Source organism: Odocoileus virginianus, chromosome 3 (genome assembly GCF_023699985.2).
Source record: "Odocoileus virginianus isolate 20LAN1187 ecotype Illinois chromosome 3, Ovbor_1.2, whole genome shotgun sequence".
NCBI classification, from domain to species: domain Eukaryota; kingdom Metazoa; phylum Chordata; class Mammalia; order Artiodactyla; family Cervidae; genus Odocoileus; species Odocoileus virginianus.
Window position 1 is genome coordinate 43,187,832 of NC_069676.1, and position 26,777 is coordinate 43,214,608.

Here is a 26,777-nt window from a genome sequence, read left to right on the forward strand (position 1 = left end):
TGGTGTCTTTTCAGGGAAAAGGTATTCTTGGTGAGTGATCGTCTTGGTCAGAATGTCTTTTTGGCACAGAGAGCTGTGTGAAGCCTAACTATCGTACTTAGAGGACGTTCACTGAAAACAGAACAGAAATGAAGGGCTCTTAGGTAAAATTGTGTGTACAGGTGTTTATGTTGCTTATCTCTGCTGCCTTGAGAGGAGTGGATTCATGCTAGTAGACCTCTGTCAAACAGTCATCTCCCTAGCCTGGGAATTCAGGAGGTGTTTACTAATGTAATTATAAATCCTAATTCTGCAAAGAAAACTATTTTGCACCTTGTGTTTTCATTTAACGGTATGTATTGACTGATACTGTGTAATTAGCTAAAAGAGCTGCCTTATTTTTTCCAAATGGCTGTTTAAGATATGATTATTGCAAAAAAAAAAAAAGGTCACTGAGGAACTTATTTTTAAGGCCCTAAAAATATTATGGCTCTGTGAGTACAGCTTTCGAAGGTAATATTTAGAAGTATGTGCTATCTCAAATGGTGTACTTATTACCAACAGCTGAACGGGCACTAATTCAGCCTAGGGCACAGCAGAGCGTCTGCTCATTCAGTAGCTTGTGGACATTGTCTTAAGAGCTTGTGGAAGCCAGTTTAATTTCAGAGTTCGATGTTCTTGGCCTGGGTTATTGGAAATGTTGGGCTCTGCAGTGGCTCATGTAAAAGACGGGTAGACTAGAGGCCCCGTATTGGTGGGGGTTGTCTGCCCCAGACACTCACACGCTGGACTGCCTAGGGGATGGTCCTCAGGTAAGGCCTTTTGTTTGGCTTCTCAGGGAGATGTGAGCCACTTGCTTGGCTAAGATGCTTACTGACAGATTGTCAGTTCCACTGGAAATCTTCTTTTGAGGGTACCCAGGTAGAGAAACAGTTTTAAATATGTTGCTGGTTTTCTCAGCCTTGCAAAGGTGAATTTCTTTGGCCTTTCTATTGTTCTTGTACTGAGTTTGAAAAGAAATTCTTCCCTTCCAGAGTGTAGACACTATAATGTTGAAGTGTTGGTGGTGATGATAATTAATAGTAGCATTAACTGAGCACCTAGTAGAATGCCTGTCATACTGTAAAGTCTGCTACATGAGTTATCACCTTTTTACGTACAGGGAAACTGAGGCTCATTTCATATGTTAAGTAATTTCTCTGAGGTCAAATAGCTAGTGAACAAAAGAGCTAGACTTGAACCTAGGTCTCTGACCCTGAAGTCTCTGCTGTTAACCACTGTGTCAACAGACCAGTGACAGTTTGGAGAAAAAAACATGATCAAATGCATCTTTGGTTGGATCTGCTCCACACATTTCTTGTGTTGTTAATTGAGAATATTCTTCTGTTGCCTGCAGATTAAGATCTGATGTTCTCTTTGCAGCAGCTAGAATAGTTGCCCATGTTTTCTAGAGAAAGTCATTGTGAGACATGAAGTCATATTCTAGGGCAAAGAAAGCCTTTCCTTGGTGTACCAAGCAATGTTTATGTGATTGATCAGTCATCAACACCAAGAGAAGGTCCTGTCCTGTGACATGTGCGTGCTTGGCAATGATCTTGCTCTGCATTTTGCTTAATAATTTTCATTATTTTTAATTAAAGTTGAAGAAGTGCAGACTCCAGCTGAAATTAAGGTAGGTTGTGTTGCCGGAATCTGGTAATTACTTTAATTGATCACAAGATAGTTTCCTTGATCACCAATTAGACTAAATTGCCGATCATGTTTCAAGACGTGAAGAAATGCCCAAACTGATTTATGTAATAGTGTTTTCATTTCTAATCAGACATAAATATTGTTTCCTTTCTTAGCAATTGTATTTTATATAAAAAAAAGGGTTATAGGCCTACAAACATGAAGGTGATTCATAAACAATAGAGTTCTAATTCATTGAATTAGTAAAGGAAGTATTTAGAGGCTTAATGGAGATTGTACTGGGGAAATTACTTTGGAGTTGCTGGTGCTCATTTTCTTAGTGGGAGATGTGTTCTTTTTTAGTGTGTAATTAAAATAGTCTATAATCAAAATATAAAAGGCAGCTGACTTAAAGAACATATCAAAGAGAATTGCTCTGAGTAATGACAGATTCATATTGGAAATATGTGCTAGAAGTTAAGTCTTAGAACTTTAATAAATCATACATGTTATTTGGACTAAAGCTGTGTTTTAAATTCAGGGTGCTGTTAAACATTTCACAGATCAATACGGGGTTTTGTTTCGGTTTTGTGCATCTGATAGTCTTTCATATTTTCATGGAGTAAACTGAAACAAAAGGAACTTTAAGAAAAATTAAGGTTCCCAAAGAATACTTGATTTGGGGGTTCATGGAAAAATCTTTTAATTGCCGATGGTTTGGAGATTTCCAAATGACAAACTTCATTGGCCCGATTTACTGTGATTGTAATGCTTACATTCCTTAAAATGGCAGAGTGACTTAAAAAGTCATACTTCATCATGCATTCATGGACTTGTTCATAAAACGTTTGTAATTTGCAATAGAGGAAAGACTGAAACCATTATCAGCCATTATATGCTATTTGTTGGACATATGTTTGTTTGAAATGGCCGTGGCTCAACAGAATATGGCTCATAGACAAACTATGCTGTAAATTGGCACTAAAAACCCACCTAAACAGGTAGGCATATGTTAAGAAGTTAATGTGAGCCAAAATATTTTAATATGAACCAGGTTACATACATTGCAGGATCCCAGTTCCGTTTACAGTGAGACCTTCATTTGCATGGTTTCCTCATTTTTTCCCTAGCCAGCTTTAAAAATAGGTCATGTATATATTGGTTCAAAAGTTAAAAGGTACCAAAGAGTATAGTAAGCCTCTTCCTCTTCCTATTTCTGATTCTCAACCATCCAGTTCTCCCTCTGCCCAACCCCCATCACTCACTGTTACCAGATCCTTATGTATATCATTCCAGATATATTAATTCACGTGGTTTCTTTTCTTTTTATACAACTTATAGACTATTGTTATCCATTTTTTTCTTATTTAGTAATATATCTTGGAGGTATTTCTAGTCAGAGGATAAATAGTTTTCTCCTTCTTCTTAATGGCTGCATAGTATTCCAGTGAATAAGTGTACCATAAAATATAGTTTAATCTGTTCTTCATTGATGGACATTTGGCTCTTTCAAGCCTGTCACTGCTAAAGACTGTGCTGCAGTGACCATCCTTGTAATTTATGTATGGGTATGTCTGCAGGAAAAATCCCTAGAAATGGAATTGCTTGGCTGAAAGGCATAGTCATATCTTCCTAAGGGCATAGGCATTTTTAATTTTGATCCTGTTGTGTTCTCTTCCATAGTGATTATTATATTAATTTATTTTCACCAAAAATGTATGGAAGTGCCTTTTCTCCTGTACCTTCACTAACAGAATATTATCAAACTTCTTGATCTTTGCCAAACAATAGATTTAACTTAGTTCCCCACACCCTGACTTGTTGAGATAAAATTGACAAATAACTTAGTTTTAGTTTGTACTTCTATATATGAGATTAAGCAATTTTTATGTTTAAAAACTGTTTGATTTCTTTTCTATTAGCTATTATGTCCTTAACCATTAAAAAAAAATTGCATGTTTGGTCTTTTTCTTATTCGTCAGATCTCTTTACATGCTGAGGAAATGTGTACTGTAAATAAAGTTTGTTGTTTGTCTTTTATTTTATTTATTTATTTTTTAAACACTTATTTGCATATTTATTTGGCTGTGCTGGGTCTCAGTTGCAGCATGTGGGATCTAGTTCCCTGACCCAGGTATCGAACTTGGGCCCCCTGCATTGAGAACATGGACTCTGAGCCCCTGGACCACCAGGGAAGTCCCTGTTTGTCTTTTAATTTGTTGATTTTTATTGTCATACAGAAAAATGTTTAATGTAGTAAGTTTTATCTTTTTTTTAAGTAGTGGTTTAAAGTTTTCTGCATGTAGAATTTATATGTTTCTTCTTAAGTTTTACTCCTAGATAATTTTTGGTGCCATTTTAGGTGGGAACTTTTCTTACAGTATATTTTCTAATTCATTGTTTTTATAAGAAGACTATTGACTTTTGTAGGGGTGGGGGGCTTGTTTATTTTCTACTTCATTGGGAATTCTTCCAGTGTTTCCTTGTTAAGAAAGATGTTGCCTTTTGAACTGAGAATATATTCTCTCATTTAAAGAGGAGCCCATATGTTTTTACTTCATTAAGAGTTTTCATGCATAAAAATATTGAATTTGTCAAATATCATTTTAGAATTTATAGAAGTCATATATAATTTTTCTCTTTTGATTTATTAATATGGTAAATTATATGAACAAGTCCCCGGTATTGAACTATCCTTGCATTCTTGGAGTAAATCCTATTTGCTCATGGTGTTTTGTTCCTGTATACTCGAAGTTTTATTTATTAGGATTTCAATTAATATGAAATCTACAGTTTCATTATTATGTACTGTCTATATGAGAATTTGGAGACAATGTTATTATAGTTCAGGGAAGTAATTTGGAAATATCCTTCTTTTTCTTTGCTCTGGAATAGTTTAATCAGTATTAGAGTTAACTGTTTCATATAGGTCTGGTGGAATTCCTCTGTGAAATGATTGGGAAGTGTTATTTTTGCATGTCACTCTTAGGCACATTTCTCTTTTACAGTTATTTAATTATTTAATTTTTTTCTCTTCTAGAGTCAGTTTTGATCATTTTTACCTCTTAGAGAACTATCTTATTTATGTTTTAAAGTTTATTTGTATCAACTTTGTTTAAAAATCATTTTTTGTATGTTTTAAAATTTTTCTTGTAATTGTAGTTACTTCCCCATTTTCATCCCTTTACCATAGTTTTTTTTTTTTACCATACAGTTTTAGTACATATTATTTTTTAGTTCTAGTGCTTATGTTTTACACCTTTAAATATACATATATCTTTAACATTTGATATTTCAGCTTTTAAAGATTTTTTTAAACTTTCATTTACCTTCCCTATTTCTATTTCCTTCAGCTAATATTTATTTATTTATTTGGCTATGTTGGGTCTTAGCTGTGGCATGCGGGGTCTTTCGTTGTGGTGCACGGGCTCCAGGGTGTATGGACTTAATGCTCCATGACATGTGGGGTCTTAGTTCCCAGACCAGGGGTTGAATCAGTGTCCCCTGCATTGCAAGGCAGATTCTTAACCACTGGACCACCAGGGAATTCCTTTTACTCTTTGAATAGTTTATAACATTTATATTTTATTCAGTAAGTATAAACCCCAACAGTTGTTTTAAATATATTTCTAGAGCTGAGTGAATTTATTACTCATTGCCAGTACTTCTGGTATAGTTTCTCCATTAATCTTTTAGTTACATGTATTTCATCCTTTAATAAAAATTTCCTCAAGAAGGGTGAATGGAAATTATTCCCTAAGTTGCTGCATTTAAAAAACGTATGTCCTCTGCATTAATTTCAAACAACGGTTTAGCTGGGTATAAAATTCTTCACACTTTGATTTCCTAAAGTCGTTACAGGCATTGCTCCTCTGGCGTGTATGCTGAATGTTGATATGTGGAAGTTTAAAAGTCAGTAAGATTCTTTTCATCATTATAGGTGAATTGCTCTTTTTGACTGGATGCCAAGAGGATTTTTTTAAATCTTCATAGTTCATTAACTTTACTAGAATGTATGGAAATGGATGAATTCTTAGTCTATAGATTTAAATCTTTTCTTTCTGGAAGTTTTTCTTGAATTAAATCTCCAGGGTTTTTTTCCTTTCTTTCTTCCTTTTTTTTTTTTTTAAAGTTCTTTTATTGACAACAATTATCTATAAGTTAAATGTACTTCATTTTCTGTACTTACTGTTTTTTAGTTCTTATAAACTCATGTTGATTTCTACTTCATTTGTCCATTTTCTCAGTCCTGTTCTCTAAACTTATTAGTTGCTGGTGTCTATTCTGCCTTGGGCTGTTAGCAACTTTCTTTGATGGAATGGTTTTAGAAAGCCTGTGCATATAGCTCGCTCAAGGCCTTTAGATTCCAACTGGCATCCTGGTAACAAGTAGCTAGGGCTATAAAAATAAATCTTTGAAAGAACGGACAGATACTTTTCACGATTTGCCAAGTTTGCTGTTTAGTCATATTCCTGCTTTATTATTTTCCGGAGAATCAGAATCCCCCTCTGAGGTTCTGCTTTTTCCCTCTCCTGGCATACTCATCTAACTTCCTTGCAGAAATTCTTTTACTTTAATTTGAATGTGTACTGTTATAGATGTTTTTAATTTGTAGATTTAAAAATAAATATTTGGAGGATTATTCGGTTCTGTTATAAGGAAGAAAGATTATGGAATTATCTTTTTGCTCCCAGAGTAGATTGAATATTCTTTTCCTAAGGAAGAATTAGGAGTAAATCCTGTGTAAATAGTTTATTAGGCTTTGTGATGTTTTATTGAATGTAAATATTAGGTGACAGTTGAAGGGAAATATGCAAAAGCAAGGAAAATACAAATTTGGAGGATCTTTGGATGTGCTTTTTTTTCTTTTAAGCATTGTATGTAGATAGGGTAGATGCTTTTTCTTTGATCAGTGTACCTTTAATGATATGGCTGTTCTCTTATAAGTCATATTTTTGATGGAATAAATTTTGCTACTATGCTGATAGCATGCTGGGTGGTCAAAGATTTAAGGATTTACACTTCGTACCATGTTCAGATCAGACACTCATTCAGTCCATTTGACTCTTGGGCAATGTTAAAGTATTCTAAGCATCACTTTGGACCCTTTTGGATAGCTTTGTTCAAAGAAATTGTGGCCACAGGGCTTAAAAACTTGGACAGTGACCCACTGTGGCCACCTGATTTCTTGTTATTTACTTGTTTTCCCCAATCAGTGTGCCTCAGAATGTTATCCCACAGTGTATTATTTGTCTGATATATGTGTGTCAGTTTCTGTTTAAGGCCCATGGGAAAAGGAGAGGCCCATTTTTCCTAGAGACAGCAACTAGAATCTTAGATTCTCAAGACCACGGGAGGGCTTTTTACTTATCGCTATGTTTTGTAAGGTTTGTGGTATGCAGTTTGGCCAGAAGCTGTAGTGGTGGCATTGTGTGTGTTAGTAATCTCACTCTGTGCCAGGTGCTGTGCTGAGTGCTTTTATATCCCCCATCTCTTTTTTAAAAAATTAAATTACTTGAGCTTTTTGTTATTATCCCCATTTTACTGATAAGAAAATTGAGGCTCAGAGTTAAATCACATGACAGTTGAGTAATAGAATTGGGATTTGAGTCCCTGGCTCCCTGGCTCAAAAATCCATGTCCTTAATGTCTGTATTACTCTCAGGGGTGGTGATGTGATTATAAATCTTCTAAAGCTAAATGAGAATAAGGCATTAGAAGCAAGCAGAGTTAAAATTCTCATAATAATTTAGTACAGGTTTACTCTGTTTGAATAGTTAAAACAAACTTTCTCATTTGACTTGTCTCTTCCCCTCACATAATCTAGAGAATCAGATTGAAATAAGAAGGGGTGGGAGAGTGAATATTGTTTTCCCACTGATAATTCCATGCATGGTTAAGTGGATTTTTCTTGAACTTCCTTCCCTTTCCTAGTAGGGAAAACCTTCAGGCATTAAGTGTCAAAATGGAAATCTTTATCCTGAATGAACTCGATTGTGAGATAAGAACCATTATGAATGACAGAACTGTTTGAAAATGACATCTTCCATATTTCTGTTAACTTGGAAATGTGCTCTTATGTCATTTGGTGATTCAAAAAACATAGCCCAACTAACATCAGATTGGTTTTTCTGGATAGGGGTAAAGAAGTTAAATATTTATATGGCTGTAATGGGTACTGCCCTGTGAATTCCACTGTAACTTTATAATTAATGTGCCATTACCTTAGAGTCTTACCAAGTATTTCTGCCTTCTGGACACGAAAGAGACAAACTCTTCTATTGTTTGCAATTACCCTCATAAAAATTTGAAAGCAAGCAAAAAAAGTTTTTCTTTCCTCTTAGGACAGGTTTGCCTTCTGCTTGACAAAATTCGGTTTGCACTTTCCCAGCGGTGTGAAGTCAGTGCCCTGCAGGTCCCCACTCAGGCCTGTGGCTGGTTCTGCAGCTGTCTGCCCCAAGCAGAGTGTTTTCTCTTCGAACTGGCAGTGCTGGACGGTAGCGAGAAGATCCCAAGCGGGCACGCCCTTCTTTTCTGTTCCACTCTGGGTGTCAGTGAAAATAGTCTCTCATCCCTTTCCGTCCTGCCTGGGGGATGGGATGGTGGTTCACTTCTACCAGAGCTTTCACTTAAGACACATTCTCACATTTTCCCATAGTCTTTGTGGTCAATACCTTAGCAACCCAGTCACTAAAAACAAAAGGAGCAGTGCTGCAGGAAAAGTGACTGCTAAGATGTGGGGCGAGGTAGTGAGAGCCAGGACACTGAGTTGAAGGGAAATTATTCCCTGTTTTATAGAGTCTCGTCCTGAGGACAGTTAAACAGTCCAGACAGGTCACTGGGTGAGACCACTTTCCCGGTTTGTTTATTTGAGCCTGAGTGTTTTTCACCATACAGCAGCAGGTCACAGTCCTGCTACACTGCTACCCCACCTCTGTGGAGAGCAGTCCCTTTTATTATTGATTCTCCAGGCTTTCCTAACCATGTCTTTGTCAGGTTGCTCTGGGGTCCCTCTCAGGTCCAGGGCACGGGCAGTGTCAGTCATCACTTTTGACTTTGTCTTATGCAGGCCTTTGGCTTTATGTCCCGAGTTGCCCTACAAGCAGAGAAGATGAATCATCACCCGGAATGGTTCAATGTGTACAACAAGGTAACTGAATTGCCTTATTTTGGGATCACCTTAATTTTGGAGTTAAGAAATTTCTTTCTTCCTTTCTTGCTTGTCATCCTATGCAGCTAAGTGTCATTGTGCTTAGGAAAATACTCTTATTCTTTCTCTCAGAATCCCTGTGTATTACTGCAGATTGGTAACAAATTTCACATCTACTCAAAAGAACAGTCACTAAGCTCCTTATTTTCATGCTTGTCTTCTACTGAAACTATGGAAAGCAGGCCAGATTAGACCTCTGCGTTAAGCTTGAATATCAGTCCTGTAGATAACATTTTTTAAACTCTCTTAAGGTAAATTATTGAAAGAAATGGTAGCAAATCAGAAAGATATGGGTTTTTTATCTCATTGAAATCAGTTTGTTCAAGTAAATTCTCTCAGTGGGAACTGACCTTCTTAACAGCAGGGGGCACAGTGAGAAGACTCAGGCTTGCCCCCAGAATGTCCTTACCTTCATAGTCATGCCATGTGGAATTTCTTATCATCTACATTTCTGTGAGGTTCTCTTGTCTCTTGAAAGTCCTCTTTGAAAAATTAACATTTCATATTTTTGTGATTTACTGCAATAATGCAGAGGATGCAGGTACCAGCATAAGCTTTTATTTCCTAGCTGCCTCTCTTCACCCATAATTTCCCTTTTGCTTATTAATTGGTTTGTCAAGAGGCAACAGTCTGTTCCTCCACTGCCCTCCCCAACTTCTCTAATTTGGAAATGGGCTTTTTTTTTTTTAACATGGTTGCTAAGGTATTACATTTGATAGCTTAGTTTTTCTCAGTGACCTGAAAAGAGTGTAATTAAAGTAATGGGAGTTAAAATGGAACCTCAGCCTCTCTCTCTCTCTCTCTCTTTTTCCCCCCAAGAGTCAAGATTTGAGATTCTGGCAGCTCATTTGCCCCTCTTATGAGAGAACCTTTTTATCCCTGGGTGGCTGCTGAGCTCAGCCCGGAGTTTACTGGGTTTTGGAAATGCATTGCTTATTCATAATGTAGTATTTTCTAAATCATTTAATCTCCCCAATTCTCAAAGATAAATATTGAGTAATAGATTGATTTCTGAACTACCAAAGGAGAGTACCATGAATTGCAGCTCAGCGTTTTAAAAACTGTTTCTTTTTTTCTTAGGTCCAGATAACGCTCACATCGCATGACTGTGGGGGACTGACCAAAAGAGATGTGAAACTGGCCAAGTTTATTGAAAAAGCAGCTGCTTCTCTGTGACTCCTTCTAAAATGCATGTAGAATCTTACATACACATCTAGCTGCAATGGACTTTGAAGGCAGTTTATATGAATAAATTAAGTTATAAATTTAGTTCACCTTTTGAACTATCACATTTTGTAAAATCAGTGCTTAAATAAAAATGATTTAAACTTGAGGTTGAGGTATTTTTCATTATATCTAATCACATATATAAGGTAAATCAACCCAGGTAATTCTATTAATATAAAAAAGACAAGTAACATTCTTAGAGATTAGAAATGGATATGCAGGAGCATTCTCATATCTGCAGGATTCTCATATGGGTGAGCATTTTATATCCCAGAAATTCAAGTGATTATGGTGACTTTACAAATGCATTGTATTGGAAAGCACTTGTAAGGTAGAAAAAGAATGATGACTCTATAGTAAAGGGTTTAACTGTATGTAAGGATTCTCATGACACTAATTGATTTGGAGTTTACCTGTTGTTGCTACTTAAGTCGTTAATGAAGTTACAGAGATTACATAAATTGGTTGAGCTGTCTGTGTTTTACCCTTCCTTTTCAGATAGGGAGAAAGGAGAAGACAAGTGTCTTGTTCATGGCTTCCAGCAAGGTGAGGCAATAAAAGGATTCACTGTCATAGTGACCAGCTTGCCACGTCATTAGCTAACATACTGAGGGAAGAGGAACCAAGGGTCATTTTTTTCCCATCGTTTGCATGTTGTAACCCCTGACCTGAGAGTCTATAGCCCCTGAGCTTGAAGCTACTGGGGTATTATCCAGTTACAAGCTCTATTTATTCCATGTGTCACTGATGGGAGTAAAATGGAATATAAAGTAAGCTATTGCTTAAAAATTGCAGTAACTATTCTTTGAATGAACTCAGGAATGCAGTTATTAATGAGATCAAAATATAGATTAAAAGAATGTGTATGTATCCATCCAAAGAACATGTCTTATAGTAGTAGGATTTAACAAGGATCATCTTTATATTCTGCCTCACATCAGAGGCCAGAAAAATCACTTTATGTTACAAGCAAAGCTTCACCCCTGACCCCCGACAGCCCTTACCCCTAGTCTGAGAAGCCATATGGGAACATGACAAGGAGGCTGAGCTCTCTGAAGTCAATTTTTGGCTGGTTCTGTTTGCCTAGGAGAGGCAGCTATGTTCATTTTGCTCTGTAGGTATGGAGTGTACATGGGCGGGGGGTATGGAAGTGGAAGAGCCACTCAGGCCCTGTGGCTGCTGGGAGATCCAGAGCATGGATCTTGTACGTACTTGAAAATTTTAAGAGTAAAAGGCAAAGTCATATGTTTTTATAAACTATTTCCTGCACTGTAGATTTGGGAGCTTTTGTACATTGTATTACCAACGATTTCTAGATCAGTGCATCAAATTTCTTTACATAAATTTTTATACATGAAAAAATTTAAATGTATTTTAAAATAAATAGTCCATTCAAACCTTATGTACTGATCACCCTGATTTTTATACATGAAAAAATTTAAATGTATTTTAAAATAAATAGTCCATTCAAACCTTATGTACTGATCACCCTGATTTAACAGTTAGCCAAATCTTGCCAGTTACTTCATATAGTCTCCCATTTCCTTTTTCTTTGCTTAAGTATTTAAAAGCAAATCCCAGATAGCATGTCATTTTATCCCTACATCCTCTAGTAAACATCCTAGAAAATATGGTCATTTTTAAATAGAAACCAAAATGCACTTATCACACCTAAAAAAATAAAACCATAATTTCTTGGTATTACCTAATACCTGGGCAAAATCAATTTGTCTTGAAGGTCAAGAATGTCTTTGGACAGTAATTTTGTCCTAATCAGGATCCACATGACGTCTACCCATCACATCTGGTTGCTGTGTCTCTTTAAGCTTTCGTCTAGAGCTAGGAAGCGCCCTGCCCTTAGTTCCCTCTATGTCACTGACCTCCTGTAAGACCTGGGTCCTCTAGAGTAGTCAACCTCCTGGATTTGTTTATTTGCTCCCTTGTGGTGTCATTTAACTTGTTTCGCTGTTCCTTGAATGGAAACCTTTCACCATATTTTGAATGTAAGTCTGAGAGGCTAAACGATTAACCTATATAGTGCATAAACTATAACTGCTATGATCAGGACCTGAGAATGTAGCTAGTAATTGGCGTCTATGTGAGGGTTTGACATAAGGTCCATGTTAAGGGATGTCACATCTGTTGGAACTCTTGAACTTTAGAGAATCAAAGTCTCATATCACAAGTCTATGAAAATACTCCCTGGGGTAAATTCCAACAGGACAAATCCCAGATTTGCTCAAAGTAACTGACATTTCAACTTAAAGGAGACATTGTCAAAGTTGGAGGCCCCCAAGTTTTCTTCTGTTCCAAATCTTTGTGATGACAGTGGTTTCTCTGCTATGTCAAGCTTTGGTTTCCCTCGGTTTTTTTTTTTTAATGATCACTGGAGTAAAGGGGGGGGGGGGTTAAATAGACATGACCTATGACCCTTTGCATGACCTCCATAGATAATAAATTAGGGCTAGGATGTTTGACGGTGTTCTTTTCTAAAATGAAGTTAGTGAAGTTTTGAAAATTGTGATTACTGACATTATTAGGATTTAGGAAGTCTTTAGATAAATAGGATAAGCATGATTCTTTATGTTTTTGCTTGAGCCAAAAAAGCATAGCACATATGTTTTATATGGACACATTCCTAACTTCCATCAGTGTACTGAAGTATTAGACTACTAATGTGGAGCAGTCTGTATAATTTCTAATCCAGTGTTCAAAAATATACTGGTTGAACTCAGTAACTTTCAGTTCTATAAAGTTTCCTGCAAAACAGCAGGAACTGTAATAGGGTTTGGATGTAATATGTGAGCTCTGTGCTTCAGTTCCAGTTACGTGGAGTTAGGAATGACTTGGCGAGAAGACTTTGGGTCAACAAGCTGCTGTGCCTTCTGACTGTCCCTGGCTGTGTGCAGCTGAGGTGGTGCTGTGCAAGTCAGGCAGAGGGTAAGTTGCTGCTAACAGGGCAGAAGAGGTGGCCCTTTAGCTTCTCATCCCCAGGTATTTATCCTGCCCACCTATCCATGAAGGTGATTTCAGTAGGCCGCGAGAAGCTGGTCACCTTTGGTTCCACTCATCAGCTGGAGTTCCAGTCCCAGACCAGGTTTCATCGTCAGTGACTCTAGAAACCATATTCAGCTTTGGTTGGCTGATGTCATATACCAAGATCAACTGGTCTCTTCTTGAATGCTTCCAGCCTGCCATCTTTCCTTACCCCTCCAAGCATCATGGGAGAATTTTTTATATTCTTTTATATTCTTTATATATATATCTTTTATATTCTTTAAAAAAATATTTATTTGGGGGGGCAGTGTCATGTTGCGTCACACGGGCTCTTTCATGGTGGCACATGGAATTTCTAGTGGTATCTGCTCAGTAGTTGCAGCCAGCAGGCTTAGCTCCCCCATGACATGTGGGGATCTTAGTTCCCCAACCAAGGATCGAACTCACATTCCCTGTATTGCAAGGTGGATTCTTAACCACTGGACCACCAGGGAAGCCCAAGAATCTTTTACATTCTTAGTCTTTTCTTCATTTCTCCCTAAAGTGTGCTTTGGTGCTTAAAGACTGGATGCATAGGAGTATATTCTTGGGGTTCCTGGAAATAAAATTCCTCTATGCTCAGCTACTTGAGTGAGCGTAAGGATCCCTGAGGACATTCGTTTGTGTATCCATGTAGCATACATTACTGAGGGCCTCCTGAGTGCCTGAATGGAATTAGACACACTGATGTATTGAGGCATGTGGAAACAGAGACGGAGAACTGATTCAGCAGCTCTTCCAGGAGACCACTGTGGGTGTAGGCAGAAGCCCAGAAGGTGTTGGGGGCGTGTGATCAAAGGAGGCAGTAGGAGGCATCAGAGAAGCTTGACTCCTGAGGAAGAGAATGTAGAATAAGAAGGTGAGGCCAAAGTGTGAGTCCTGAGAACATAAATCAGTGTTTCTTAAAGCTTTGCTATTGATGATTTTAAGTGGAGAGACTGAGTAGATAAGATGTTATTTCCCAGTTCAGTATTCTGCTTGCCTCCAAGAGTATTTTTCTACGAGAAATAGTTGAAAACACTTGTTCCAGAATACTTCGGATGTTGGAGGTGGTGAGGTGTTTTCCTCCTTCTATTATGGTCCGAGAAATAAAGTTTCCAGGAATTTGACCAATTTGGCTAACTAACCATTTAATTCAATACAGGACTACCCAGAAACCTATGTATTGATTCGCCTTGGAAGTCAAAGGAGGTAGGAATAGGAGAATGAGAAGAATATATTCATCCCAAGAATTGAACAGAGGAATAGTGCCTGTTGCTCTTGAACCTAAAACATTTCTACCCCAAGACTCTTCCCTTACACTCTTTAGGTGGTTGATAGGTGTACATTTTGGGTCCCCAGTTAGCCAGTGTTGGGCATGGATAACCTCTGCACCTCCTGTTTCTTGTGTTCTAGCCCCAAACCCATCAGAATCTTTCCTTGTCCTTCCATGTGTCTCCAGTGCTGTGCCCTGGCTGTGCACTCTTGCTCTTAGAAGCCCAGAGAATTTTGCTTTCCCCTCTTCTATGACCCTTGACCCATTCTAACACATTATTAAGGGCCTCTGTCAGATGAGGGCACTTCCTGAAGAAGGAAGGCTCTTGTCTGGCCTGTTTCTGTTGTCTTCTAGTTTTATCCCAGAGCTTCGCAATTGCAGGGTGCTCTTGACTCTTCTCCCTGGAGAAGGGAATGGCAACCTGCTCCAGTATTCTTGCCTGGAGAATCCTATGGACAGAGGAGAGCCTGGTGGGCTGCAGTCCATGGGATCACAAAGAGTCAGACACGACTGAGCGACTTTCACTCACTCACTCACTCACCCATGACTTATGCTGAACGGAGGTGCTTGGTCTCCTTGGGAAGAAAGGATATGTGGGTAAAACCGTGGGGAGTTCTCCCCTACAGGGGCCTGCCGGCTAATAGCATACTGGGCTGTAAAGAGTGACCTCATAAAGCAAGGATTCCCTCTATGGACCCTTTTCTGTGACCTTGTGGAATCTAGATGCGAGGAGATTCCTAAGCAGAGATTTTCTGTTGAATGGTTAAAGCGAGGAATAAAAATTGAAAATTTGGAAAATGTCTCAGCACTTTTATCAGCAGGACCATGCAAGAATCCTTTCTAACTCACTGTTCGAGAATGCGTCACAGATGTTCTATGAGAAATTATGGAAATTTCAGTAAATATTCTTTATTTCTCTTGCTTAACAAATATGCAGATGGCAGTGTTGGGGCTCTTAGCCTCTTCTCATAGGCAAGGGACTACTTCCCAAGCTGAGGGACTCATCCTAGATAATCTGATTTCTCCGACTGGTGAGGTTGTTGAAGTCTCAGCCAAACAATTTTCTCAGCTTTACTGTCACAGTTGGCTGGTTAATCAGATATTCAGTCACACTTTTATTTGACCTGTAGACCAAATGACTAGTTTGTTCCATCTTTTCCTTTTTTGTCCAACACTGTGTTAGATAATTTGAGGGCTTTTTTTGGTTTTGTTTTGGTAATAGACATGATCTCAAATCAGCTAATGGAAATTATATATTTTATTTTTATAGGTTATAGAAGTATATACATTCTATAGTTTTTTTTACTGTGTGAGACTGTTCGTTTGTTACATGAGGAAGATTGAAAAACACAGATAGATATAAACAGGAAAAAGAATTACCTGTAACTTTACCATCAATAGGCAGACACTGGCAACATTTTGGCATATTTCATGCTGAATTTTTTTCTACCTGCTTTGCACAGTTGAGATAATTTTAAGTAGAGAATTTTTATATTGCATTGTTTCTATGTTTTGCTATCCAGTAGGTCATAAGCATTTTTCTAAATCATGAAAAATATGTAGACATGTGGTATCTGTGCAATATTCCATTAGCTGGATGTGCCATAGTTTACTCAACCTGTCTTCTTTTGGTTAGAATTTTCAATTGTATCCAAGTTCTTATTATAGCAAATAATGATGAGATAAACACGTTAGGCTAAAGTCACAGCGTGTCCAATTGTATTCTCTTGGGGTAGATTCCTTGGGTCTGAGGATATGAACACAACTAATGTTTTTCAGAAAAATTGGTCAGTTTACATTTCCCTGGCAGTTTATGAGAGTGTTCCATCACACTGCACTTTTGCCAGCATTAAATATTATCAAGTTTAAGTCTTTGCTAATTTCATAAGCAAAGTTAATGGTTTTACTTAATTTGCACCTCCTTGATTAGTAGTGCTGCTGAACATTGTAGGGAGGGGAACTTCATTGCCATTGTATTTCTTTCATGAATTGATTATGTGTTTGCCCATTTTTTCTTAGAGTGGTCAGTTTTTAAAAATCATTGATGTGTAAGTTCTTGTATGGTTATTTGATTAGCAGTTTTCCCTACTAGACTGACTGTATATAGTTTTACTTCACCTTATATCTCAAGGGACTACTGTATTGCCTGGCATATAGTAATCATTCAATAAAAACTTGTTGAGTGAATAAATGAGTGAGTTGAATAGTAGTTAGTTACTGAAAATTTTGAGCTACCATAGCTCAGTTGGTAAAGAATCCTGCCTGCCATGCAGAAGACCCCGGTTTGATTCCTGGGTCAGGAAGATCCCCTGGAGAAGGGATAGGCTACCCACTCCAGGATTCTTGGGCTTCCCTGGTGGCTCAGCTGGTAAAGATCCACCTGCAATGCGGGAGACCTGGGTTTGATCCCTGGGTTGGGAAGATCTCCTGGAGAAGGGAAAGGCTACCCACTCCAGTATTCTGGCCTGGAGAATTCCATGGACTGTATAGTCCATGGGGTCACAAAGAGTTGGACGTGACTGAGCAACTTTGGCTTTCACTGAAAATTTGTTGCATGAGTAAAGGAAGATGATGCTTTGTTTGAGAAGGAGTGGTAATCATTTTTTTTTTCCATAAGTCTAGAGAGATTGAACTGAGTTAACTGAGTGGGGACAGACCTACCCTTTGATTGTCATACATATTTCAGTGGTCATTTAGTCAGCATTTCATTGCAAATTTAAAGTATATATATGGATTAGATTTACAGTCACAGAAGTGGGGAAGCAGACCCTAGTTCCTAAGAAACTGTGCATCATTTGGGGATCTAGCTCTGTTGCAAGATAATCACACCTCTTATTCAACTTTCTGACAGGAGGAAAGATACTCAGTTTCAGGCATTTGTGAAGAAAGTCATAATGAGTCGTCTCTTTAAGATAATTATGATTAGTACCGTCTCAATGAATGCCTTTTTTATGGTCTTGTGGACTGATTATAAAACAAGATACAGCTTGTTCAGACTTTTTGAGGTAAGCGGACAAAATGGGTCCATTTCCTTCTGTTTTCTTTCCGAACCTGTTCTAAGATTCTTAAGGCATTTTGTTCAAAAAGTTTTCTGTAGAAAAATTCTAAGGACTATTAAAATATACCCTAAAATCTAAGAAGATGGTGGCAGCAGTAGTGACAGCATTTACATCAAAACTAGTTAACAAGAGGGACTTCCCTCACTGTCCAGTGTTTAAGACTGCACACTTCCTGTCCTAGGAATGTGGGTTTGATCCTTGGTCAAGGAACTAAGATCCCACATGGTACGCAATGTAACCGAAAACCAAAACCAAAACAGCAACGACAAAGCTAGTTACAAGAGATCCTTACCAAGAACCACACTGCATAGTATGAGCATCTGTAGCGGAGGAAGCAGAGGGAAGTCAATAAGTCTTGAATAGCAGTTGATACCAGAGAGTGTGTTGCCTAATCTGTTAGTTGTGCTGTAACACAGGAGGTCCCTGCAATTTATGAAGGGGCTAGAATGGTTCAGACCCTGTAACTTTAAAAACTGACCGTCCAAGGCTACTTTCAAGGGTAGAGTTCCATACTTATGGGAAATATTGGGAGTGGAATGAAAATTGAGCAGGTAAGAGACCCAGGAAAAGGAGGAGAGGTTCAGATAAAATTGGAAAAGGGAAACAGAACCAGGAAACCTCAAAAAGAAAGCTACCACATGTTAAATCAAAAATGGATATTTAAAGTTAGAATCATGCTTTCTCCTAAAAGTTCAGGAAAATTAATTTCATATAAAAAAAGTATAATAGAAAAAGACTGTGGTAAAATCCCATATAAAATTATAAGAACAAAAGAACAAAGTGGAGAATAATATTACTACAGATAATGAAAGCCCACAACAAAGATATGTTCACAAAGCAGATAAAACCTGTACTATTTCAGAACAAGGTAAATTTTTACAAAAGTGATGTTAGGAAAGAAAAGAGTGAAGTGATAGAACTAAGAAAAGAATTAGAAATAAAATCATTTCAAAAATAAAGACCAAATTAGACTAAGAGCAATCAAATACAGCAGATAAAGACTTAGAAATATAGGATTAAATGGGAGAAATAAAAATTTTATTTTATTTTTTAAATTAATAAAATCAGTAATTTTAAATTAAAAATCAGTAATAAATGAAGAGATTAAAAAGTATACAAGAGAAAATGATGAACATTGAAGATTGGGGAAAAATGATCCCACTTAAGGATAATAGGAATCTCTGAATGTGAAATAGAAGCAAAGTAATGAAACAGAATAAACACTCAAATGTAAATTCTAAGAAAAGTTATCTGAAATAAAAGAATTGAAACTATATATTGAAAGAGCACTTATTGTATATTGAGAATAAGGACTTAACAAACACCAGAACATACTCTAGTCAAAGAATATGAAGGAATCCCTTTGGCTTCCCTGGTAGCTCAGCTAGTAAAGAATCTGCTTGCAATGCTAGAGACTCCAGTTCGATTCCTGGGTCAGGAAGATCCCCTGGAGAAGGGATAGGCTACCCACTCCAGTGTTCTTGGGCTTCCCTGGTGGCTCAGCTGGTGAAGAATCTGCCTGCAATGCAAGAGACCTGGGTTTGATCCCTGGGTTGGGAAGATCCCCTGGAGAAAGGAACAGCTACCCACTCCAGTATTCTGGCCTGGAGAATTCCATGGACTGTATAGTCCATGGGGTTGCAAAGAGTCAGACAAAACTGAGCAGCTTTCACTTTCACTTTGAAGGAAAGAGGTGTGGAGGAAATTGTTAGCATCTAAGCTAAGAGGCCGGAGAAAGCAGTGGCACCCCACTCCAGTACTCTTGCCTGGAAAATCCCATGGATGGAGGAGCCTGGTAGGCTGCAGTCCATGGGGTCGGGAAGAGTTGGCCATGACTGAGCAACTTAACTTTCACTTTTCACTTTTATGCATTGGAGAAGGAAATGGCAACCCACTCCAGTGTTCTTGCCTGGAGAATCCCAGGGATGGGGTCACACAGAGTTGGACACAAGTGACTTAGCAGCAGCAAGCTAAGAGGCTTATAAGGAAAAGAAAATTATTATTAAACTCTGCTATGGTAATGCTTTATGCTGAGTGAAATGGGGCTTCCCAGGTGGCTCAGTGGTTAAAGAATCTGCCTGGCAATGCAGGAGACATGGATCCAATCCCTGGTCTGGGAAGATCCTACATGCTGTGGGGTAACTAAGCCCATGTGCAGCAATTCTTGAACCTGTGTTCTAGAGCCCAGGAGCCACAATTACTGAGACCATGCTCCTCAACTACTGAAGCCCTCCTGTGGCTCCACAGCAAGAGAGGCCACTGCAATGGGAAAACTGCACTGTAATGAAGAGTAGTGCCTGCTCACCTCTGCTAGGGAAAAGCCTGCATGGCAATGAGGACCCGGCACAGCCAGAAATAAAGGAAAATAGAGTCAAACATTTAACATACTTTAGGAAAGAAAATGCAAACCAAGAATTCTGGATCCGGCAGAACTGACTTTCAGGTATACAGGGCATAGACAAACTGTCATCAACATAAAAAAATCTTGACTAATACTGCTCCCATGAGCCCTTTCTTAGGAATCTATTTAATAAGGAATAAGTTTCAGCCAACTAAAATTACTAAAGAAGTATCAACACTGGAAAGGCAATGAATAGTAAAATATGTTTTTATTTCTAGAACTAATCATAATTATGGGTTAACAAGGAGAGAATATAGCACAAATGAATATATACTCTGACAATGAAGATATAGTATTGATTAAAATGAGGAAGAATGGGAGAGTTGATGCAAAATTTTAAACCATTTGTCAGAAATCAACTTTGTGGTGATGCTTAGTATTACTCTGGGACTGTTGTGTGTGTGACACAGGATAAGCAGATAAGTAATTATGGGACAGTTTAATTCTGTTATCCTCAGTATTCTTGAGAACCAGGTTACTCATGGAAGAAAGGAAGTATGAATATAATATAGACAAAGTAAACCCCTGTAGTTTTGCATTTAAATTGGAAGTATCAATATAAATCCCTAATATATTTTATCATTATCCATTGAAAAACCTAGAACACTGACCAACTTAATTATGCATCCTTAATGCCCATAATGTGGTGTTGAAATACTGTTTATCACTGGAAGGAGCTAGGGATTTTTTGAGACATGGTTGATTGCAGGTTTAGGCCTGAAACTATACCAAATGAGCTCAGAATATCTTGTACACATAGCAAGGAAGCTATCAAAGATTACTGTGAGTAAAAGTCACTCAGTTGTGTCTGACTCTGTGACCCCATGGACTGTATAGTTTATGGAATTCTCCAGGCCAGAATACTGGGGTGGGTAGCCTTTCCCTTCTCCAGGGAACCTTCCCAACCCAGGGATCGAACCCAGGTCTCCTGCCTTGCAGGTGGATTCTTTACCTGCTGAGCCACAAGGTAAGCCCAAGAATGCTGAAGTGGTAGCCTATCCCTTCTCCAGGGGATCTTTCCAACCCAGGAATCAAACTGGGGTCTCCTGCATTGCAGGTGGATTCTTTACCAACTGAGCTATCAGGGAAGCCCAAAGATTACTGGGGTCATGTCAAAAGGACGCAGAAGGCAACTTGATGAGACTCCTACTGGCTAAAGATGGGACACTGTGAGCTTCAATAAGGATGATAATTACAGTGGATTTTGAAACTCACCAAATAATCTGTAAGTTTACAGTGATACAAAAAAGCTGATGGGTCACTTTTGGAGGGTGATACCTGGTGGCTCAGCAGTAAAGGATTCGCCTGCAGTACAGGAGACATAGGAGATGCGGGTTTGATCCATGGGTCAGGATGATCCTGACTGCCAGGCATGGCAGTCTACTCCACTATCATTGCCTGGGAAATCCCATGGACAGAGGAGCCTTTTCCATGGGGTCGCAAAGAGTTGGACACAACTGAAGTGCCTGACAACAGCAGCACAAGGAACTAATACTTTATTTCAAAAACTGTTAAATTAAGGGAAGGAATCAAGCTTTACTGACCTTTTTTATATGAATTGTATTATTGCTTAACAACATAGTAGATAAGGGAAATATCTCTTTATAGAAATGTCCCAGTTAATAAATGAAAAATAATTGATAGAATTAAAGTATCACAGTTTTTCAACTGCTAGTGAATTACAGGATTTAGGCAATTTGAGCATTAATGATCGCTTCCCTCATAAAAAAAGAGACAGCCAGACATTGTTTTTGCCTCCTATAAAAGAACAGAACCTGTCATCTTATGAGAAAGATCAAACCTGGGACTTCTTTGGTGGTCCAGTGACTAAGACTCTGCACTGCCGGTGCAGGTGACATGGGTTTGATCTCTGGTCAGGGAACTAAATTCCACCTGCTGCAACTAAAGATCCTGCATGCCACAACGAGGATCAAAGATCCCACATGCTGCAGCTAACTAAGACCTGGCACAGCCAAATAAATAAATAATAAAAATAAATATTAAAAGAAGATCTGAATCAGATCAAGTCTTTTCATCTAGCATCCTATTTCTAGGAAATAGAGGACAGAAGAACAAGTGTGCAGTCAGCATAATCCAGATGATGAAATTCTACAAGTCAAGTTGTCTGGTTTCTTCAACAAATAAACTTTAAGGAAAGGAAGAAAAAAATGAATAGGAAACTTAAAAGACATATCAAATTTTGAAAAAGTTTTTAATAAAAAAAAGTATTCTAGGAATGCACACATGAGTTTCTATCTATGGAGAAGTGCAAGAAAATGATCACTATAAATATAGAGACAATGGTTAACTTGGGGGAAAGGGAGGGAGTTGTGGTTGGAATGGAGCATATGGAGAGGCTTCTGGGATAGTTGGCAAGGTTCTAACTCTTGACTTAGGTGGTAGTTACAGGGGTGTTGGCTTTGGAACAGTCCATTAGGCTATGTATTTGTGTGGTTCTGTATGTGTATTTTATTCTACAATAAAAAAAAAGATTGAAGAGGCGCTTTATCTTCATTTATGGTAAATAGCAAATTTCCTTCTTGGTGATGAAAAGGGTTAACATCAACATAATGTGGTGTCAGAGGTGGTGGAGGTGATGGAATATCCTAATCAGTGTCTTAGATGTGCAGGGTCCATTTGGCACCACTTCTGTGAATGTGTTGGTATGGCAGTACATTCCACACCAGCATCCCACAGAGTTTGGTCACGGATTGTAGAGAATTATGTTAACTATAGGGTTTGGGTAAGGATCGGGGAAGACATGAGTTGAGGGATCTGAATCCTTTGATTGTTCTTCAGAAGCCATAAGGATTATTAAACATGCTTCAGTAGTAATCTTTGTTTGTAAGCCTAAGGAAGTTCTGTGCTGTGGAAAGGATCCAGACTTATACAGATTTGGGTTCAAGCCCTAGCTTTACTACTGTCTCACTAGCTGTGAGAATTTGGGCAAGTTGCTTAGCCTCTATGTGGTTCAGCTACATTTGTAAAATAGTATTAACACACATCTTCCAGGGTGGCTATTGAGATCATTGAAAATGATATGTATGAAAGCACCTGGTTATCTATAAAACTGAGAAATTATTAACAGTCTTAGGGATCCCAGTGAAGATACGAGGAAAGCATGGAGGAGGCCCTGATCTGTCACCTCAGACTAATCTTGAGATTCTGTGCAAGCAGCAAATAAATGTTAAGGCAGGGTTGTAAACTTCTGAGCCATTAAATACATGCCCCAACACACAGAGCCCCTTGGCAAGGCTGGGAGACTTAGGGATTTCAGGAATTTAAGGAATACTCTGTTCAGTTATTAGCAGACCATTAAGCTAACTGAGCAGAGAATTTGGTGACCACACATGACAAAGTCATGTAGAATTAGTTCAGGAAAGACTCTTAAAAAAAAAAAAAAAAAGGACAGCAACAACAACAAAGCCCTAGGAAGAGGGGGAATACCTGATTTCCACAGTTTCCAATATTATATGATTAAATATGTTCAATTTCCAACCAAAAAAGAAAAAAAATTATAATACATGCAGAGAACAAGAAAGTATGATCTCTACACAAGAAAAAAAGTAAACAATAGAAACTCACCCCAAGGAAGCCCATCTGTTGGACTTACTAGACAAAGATTTTAATTGGCTGCTATGTTCAAAGAGCTAGGAAAAAAACCCACATCTAAAGAACTAAATGAAAGTATGAGAGCAATGTCTCACCAAATAGAGAATATGAGTAAAGAGAAATTATTAAAAAAGATCCAAATAGAAACCCTGTAGTTGAAAAGTACAATAATTGAAATGAAAATTCATTGGAGGAATTCAACAACAAGTTTGAGGTAGTGAAAGAAAGAACTAAAGAACAGAAAGACAGGTCAATTGAGATTTCCAGTATGAGGAACAGAAAGCAAAGTGAATGAATAAAAATGAGCAGAAACCCATGAAACATCATCAGACATACAAACGTGTATGCAATTGGTGTCACAGAAGGAGAGGAGAGAAAGGATAGAAAGAATATGTGAAGGCATAATGGCCAAAAATGCCCCAAATTTCATGAAAAACAGTCTGAACATCCAACACAATCAACAAACTCAGAGATCCACCTAGACACGTTATAAACAAATTGTTGAAAGACAAAGGGAGAATTTGAGACCATCATGGAGGAGTGATTCATTGCATACAAAGTATCCTCAATAAAATGAGTAGTTGACTTTTCATCCAAAACTACAGTCACCAGAAGGCAAAGAATGTCATATTCAAAGTGCTTAAAGAAAGACTATCAAACTAGAATGCAAAATCTAGCAAAAACTGTTCTTCAAAAATGTAGAGATGTGATGCCAGCGAAAAGGCAGAGTAGGTAGCTTCAAAAATCCATCTGTTCATAGAAACAGCTAAAAAGGAGACAAAGCTGTCAGAACTCTGGAAAACAGCCAAAGATTTATAGAAACTGCGTGAACACTGAGTCAAGAAAGGGGAACTTTAAAAAAGTAGGAAAACTTTGCATCATTTTTACTTGCTTTTGGCCCCATCCCTCTTCATCAAGGTGATGGTCCTGAAGATGGCAGCCTGTGTTCTCAGGGTGGGACCTTGGCCCCTGGGTCTAGAAAAAACAGAGAAGACTTTTGTTCATAAAGAATTGTGTTTGTCTATTTTGGCCTGTTAAAGGGCTGTCTGAAGGACTGGTCCTAAGCTATTTACTTTGTTTTGCTTAACCTGGAATTTTCTCAGGGCAGAAAGTGGCTATGCATTGGGCATTTCTCAAAACCATTGAAAAGCAAGTGATAGGTCCACTGCTCCCTGGAGCAAAAATATAGCACTTGAAGCAAACAATAGGTATGCTGAAAGCCTGAGAGGAAAATCCAGGGAGAGAGATTCTTTGGAAAAAGAGGGCATTGTCTGCCATACATGTCCAGGGCAGGACACATGCTTAGGAAAGGCCTGAGAATATACCAAGCTTTCACTGTAACTGATCTTTAGGCTCAGCACAAGCTCAAAATTAACACTCAGTTTCAGTTGTAAGTGGGCCAGTTCAACATGGAAGGAGTTCCTCAACAAAGAGGCCATTTGCAAAGACGAGGAGAGTTTTTCTTCTCCCTCTTTCTCTCACTCCTTCTCTCTTCCTTCTTTTGTTCCTTCCTTTCTCTTTCTTTCCTTCTCTCTTTTTTCTTCTTTCTCCTTCCCTTCTTTCCCTTTTTTTTTTTTTGCCTGAGCCATTTAAGAAAACCTCCATTTCAATACTAATTGACTAGAAACTAAAGAAAGAGAGCTCAGAAGTCATGCATTACAAAGAATATGGTCTTTACAAAAGTTGTTTAGAGAAGTCACTAAACAGTTACTACCCATGAAAGCAACAAACCCAACAATAAGGAGGGAAAGTATTTGATTTCCAGAGTTACCACACTGTAAAATTTTATTTTATTTTATTTTGTAAAATTTTAAACATCCAATTTTTAAAAAGATATTCTCCTACACAGGAGAAATAAACAGAAGCTGTCCCTGAGGACACACCAGACAAAGATTTTAAGTCAACTTTGTAAAATATGCTCAGAGAGCTAAAGGAATTCACAGGCAAAGAGCTGAATGTAACTAGGCGAACCATGTTTCAGCAAATAGAATTTGTCAATAAAGAGAAATTATAAAAAGGAATGAAACACAAATTGTGGAACTGTAAAGTATAAAAATTAAAAAATTCATTAGAAAGATCAGGAGCATATTTGAGCAGCCAAAAGAAATTATCAGTGAAGTCAAATCAGTTGGACTTAGTCAGCGTAAGGAACAGAGAAAAGAATGATGAAAAATGAACAGTCTTAAGAGACCTGTGGGACACCATAAAGCATATCAACATTCACACAGTAGGAGTTCCAGAAGGAGAGAAAGAGGAAGAAGGAATATTTTGTGAAATAATGGCCCCAAAGTTTACACATTTGATAAAGAATATATCAAGAATCTTAGTGAACTCTGAGGAGAAACAAAGAGATCCACACTGAGACACATTGTAATCAACTATCAAAAGTCAAAGACGAGAATTCTGAAAGCAAGCAAGACAGAAGCACCTTGTTGCATACAAGGAGTCCTCAATAAGATTAACAGCTGATTTCTCCTCAGAAACTGTGAGGAGAGAAGGCAGTGAAATGACATAAAGTATTGAAAGAAGAATATTGTCAACCAATAATTCTATATCCAGCAAAACTATCCTCAAAAAAAAAAAAAAAAAAAAAAAGAAGAAGAAATTAAGATATTTCCAGGCAAACAAAACCTGAGAGAATTTGCTTCTGATAGATCTGCTCTACAAGAATTGCTAAGATAGTCCTTTAGGTGAAAATGAAATTAGATAGTAACTTAACACATTATGACCAGGGGATTTTGCAGAAACTAATGCCTACAGTGTTAATATGTCTCTGGTCAATAATGTGTTAAGCCATATGATGAAATAAAGAACGCTGATAAATGTAACTACATAGGCAAATATAAAAGCCAGTATTGTATTTTGGGTTTGAAAAAGAACTCCTTTCTTTTTCTATATGGTCCAAAATAATTATAGATAGTTAATGGGCATGCACTGTATTTAGGTGTATTTTGTGACAACAGAAGCATGAAGTGGGGGAGGGATGGAGTTGTATAGAAACAAAATTGTTAATGCACTATTGAAGCTAAGGTTGTATTAGTTAAAGATGGATTGTTGGGACTTCCCTTGTGGTCCAGTGGCTAAGACTCCTTGCTCTGAATGTAGACAACCTGGGTTCTATTCCTGCTTAGGAAACTAGATCCTACATGCTGCAACTAAGAGTTGGCATGCCAAAACTAAAAGATTCTGCATGCTGCAACAAAGATAGAAGATTAAGACCTGGTATAGCCAAATAAATGAATAAATAAATAAATGGATTGTTTTAAATTTAAGAGGTCAATTGTAATCTCAAGGGTAACCACCAAAAAACTAACTTTAAAAATTCAGA

At 37.9% G+C, this 26,777-nt stretch overlaps 2 protein-coding genes and 1 long non-coding RNA gene across 7 annotated transcripts in view; 2 read left to right on the forward strand and 1 right to left on the reverse strand.

Moving 5' to 3' along the window:
• PCBD2 (pterin-4 alpha-carbinolamine dehydratase 2) overlaps nucleotides 1–10,192 on the forward strand; it is a 44,372-nt gene extending 34,180 nt beyond the window's left edge. For all 4 annotated transcript variants that reach the window (XM_020908012.2, XM_020908015.2, XM_020908013.2 and 1 more), the window contains 2 exons: nucleotides 8,719–8,799; nucleotides 9,940–10,192. In XM_020908012.2, the coding sequence (XP_020763671.1) occupies nucleotides 8,719–8,799; nucleotides 9,940–10,035 (177 nt within the window). In that variant the 3' untranslated portion in view covers nucleotides 10,036–10,192. The remainder of the gene's footprint in view (nucleotides 1–8,718; nucleotides 8,800–9,939) is intronic.
• Nucleotides 10,193–13,370: 3,178 nt separating this feature from the next.
• Nucleotides 13,371–15,035, reverse strand: LOC110146915 (uncharacterized). Its single transcript, XR_011486850.1, has 2 exons — nucleotides 14,919–15,035; nucleotides 13,371–13,954 (listed from the first exon to the last, which is right to left on the reverse strand). It is a non-coding gene; the product is annotated as an uncharacterized lncRNA (long non-coding RNA).
• The window catches only part of CATSPER3 (cation channel sperm associated 3), a 31,423-nt gene continuing 19,668 nt past the window's right edge, over nucleotides 15,023–26,777 (forward strand). The window contains exons 1-2 of one of the 2 annotated variants that reach the window (XM_020908008.2): nucleotides 15,023–15,275; nucleotides 17,229–17,382. In XM_020908008.2, the coding sequence (XP_020763667.2) occupies nucleotides 15,175–15,275; nucleotides 17,229–17,382 (255 nt within the window). In that variant the 5' untranslated portion in view covers nucleotides 15,023–15,174. Of the gene's footprint in view, nucleotides 15,276–16,905; nucleotides 16,971–17,228; nucleotides 17,383–26,777 lie in introns of those variants that run through there. The other variant, XM_020908010.2, reaches the window with a different exon arrangement.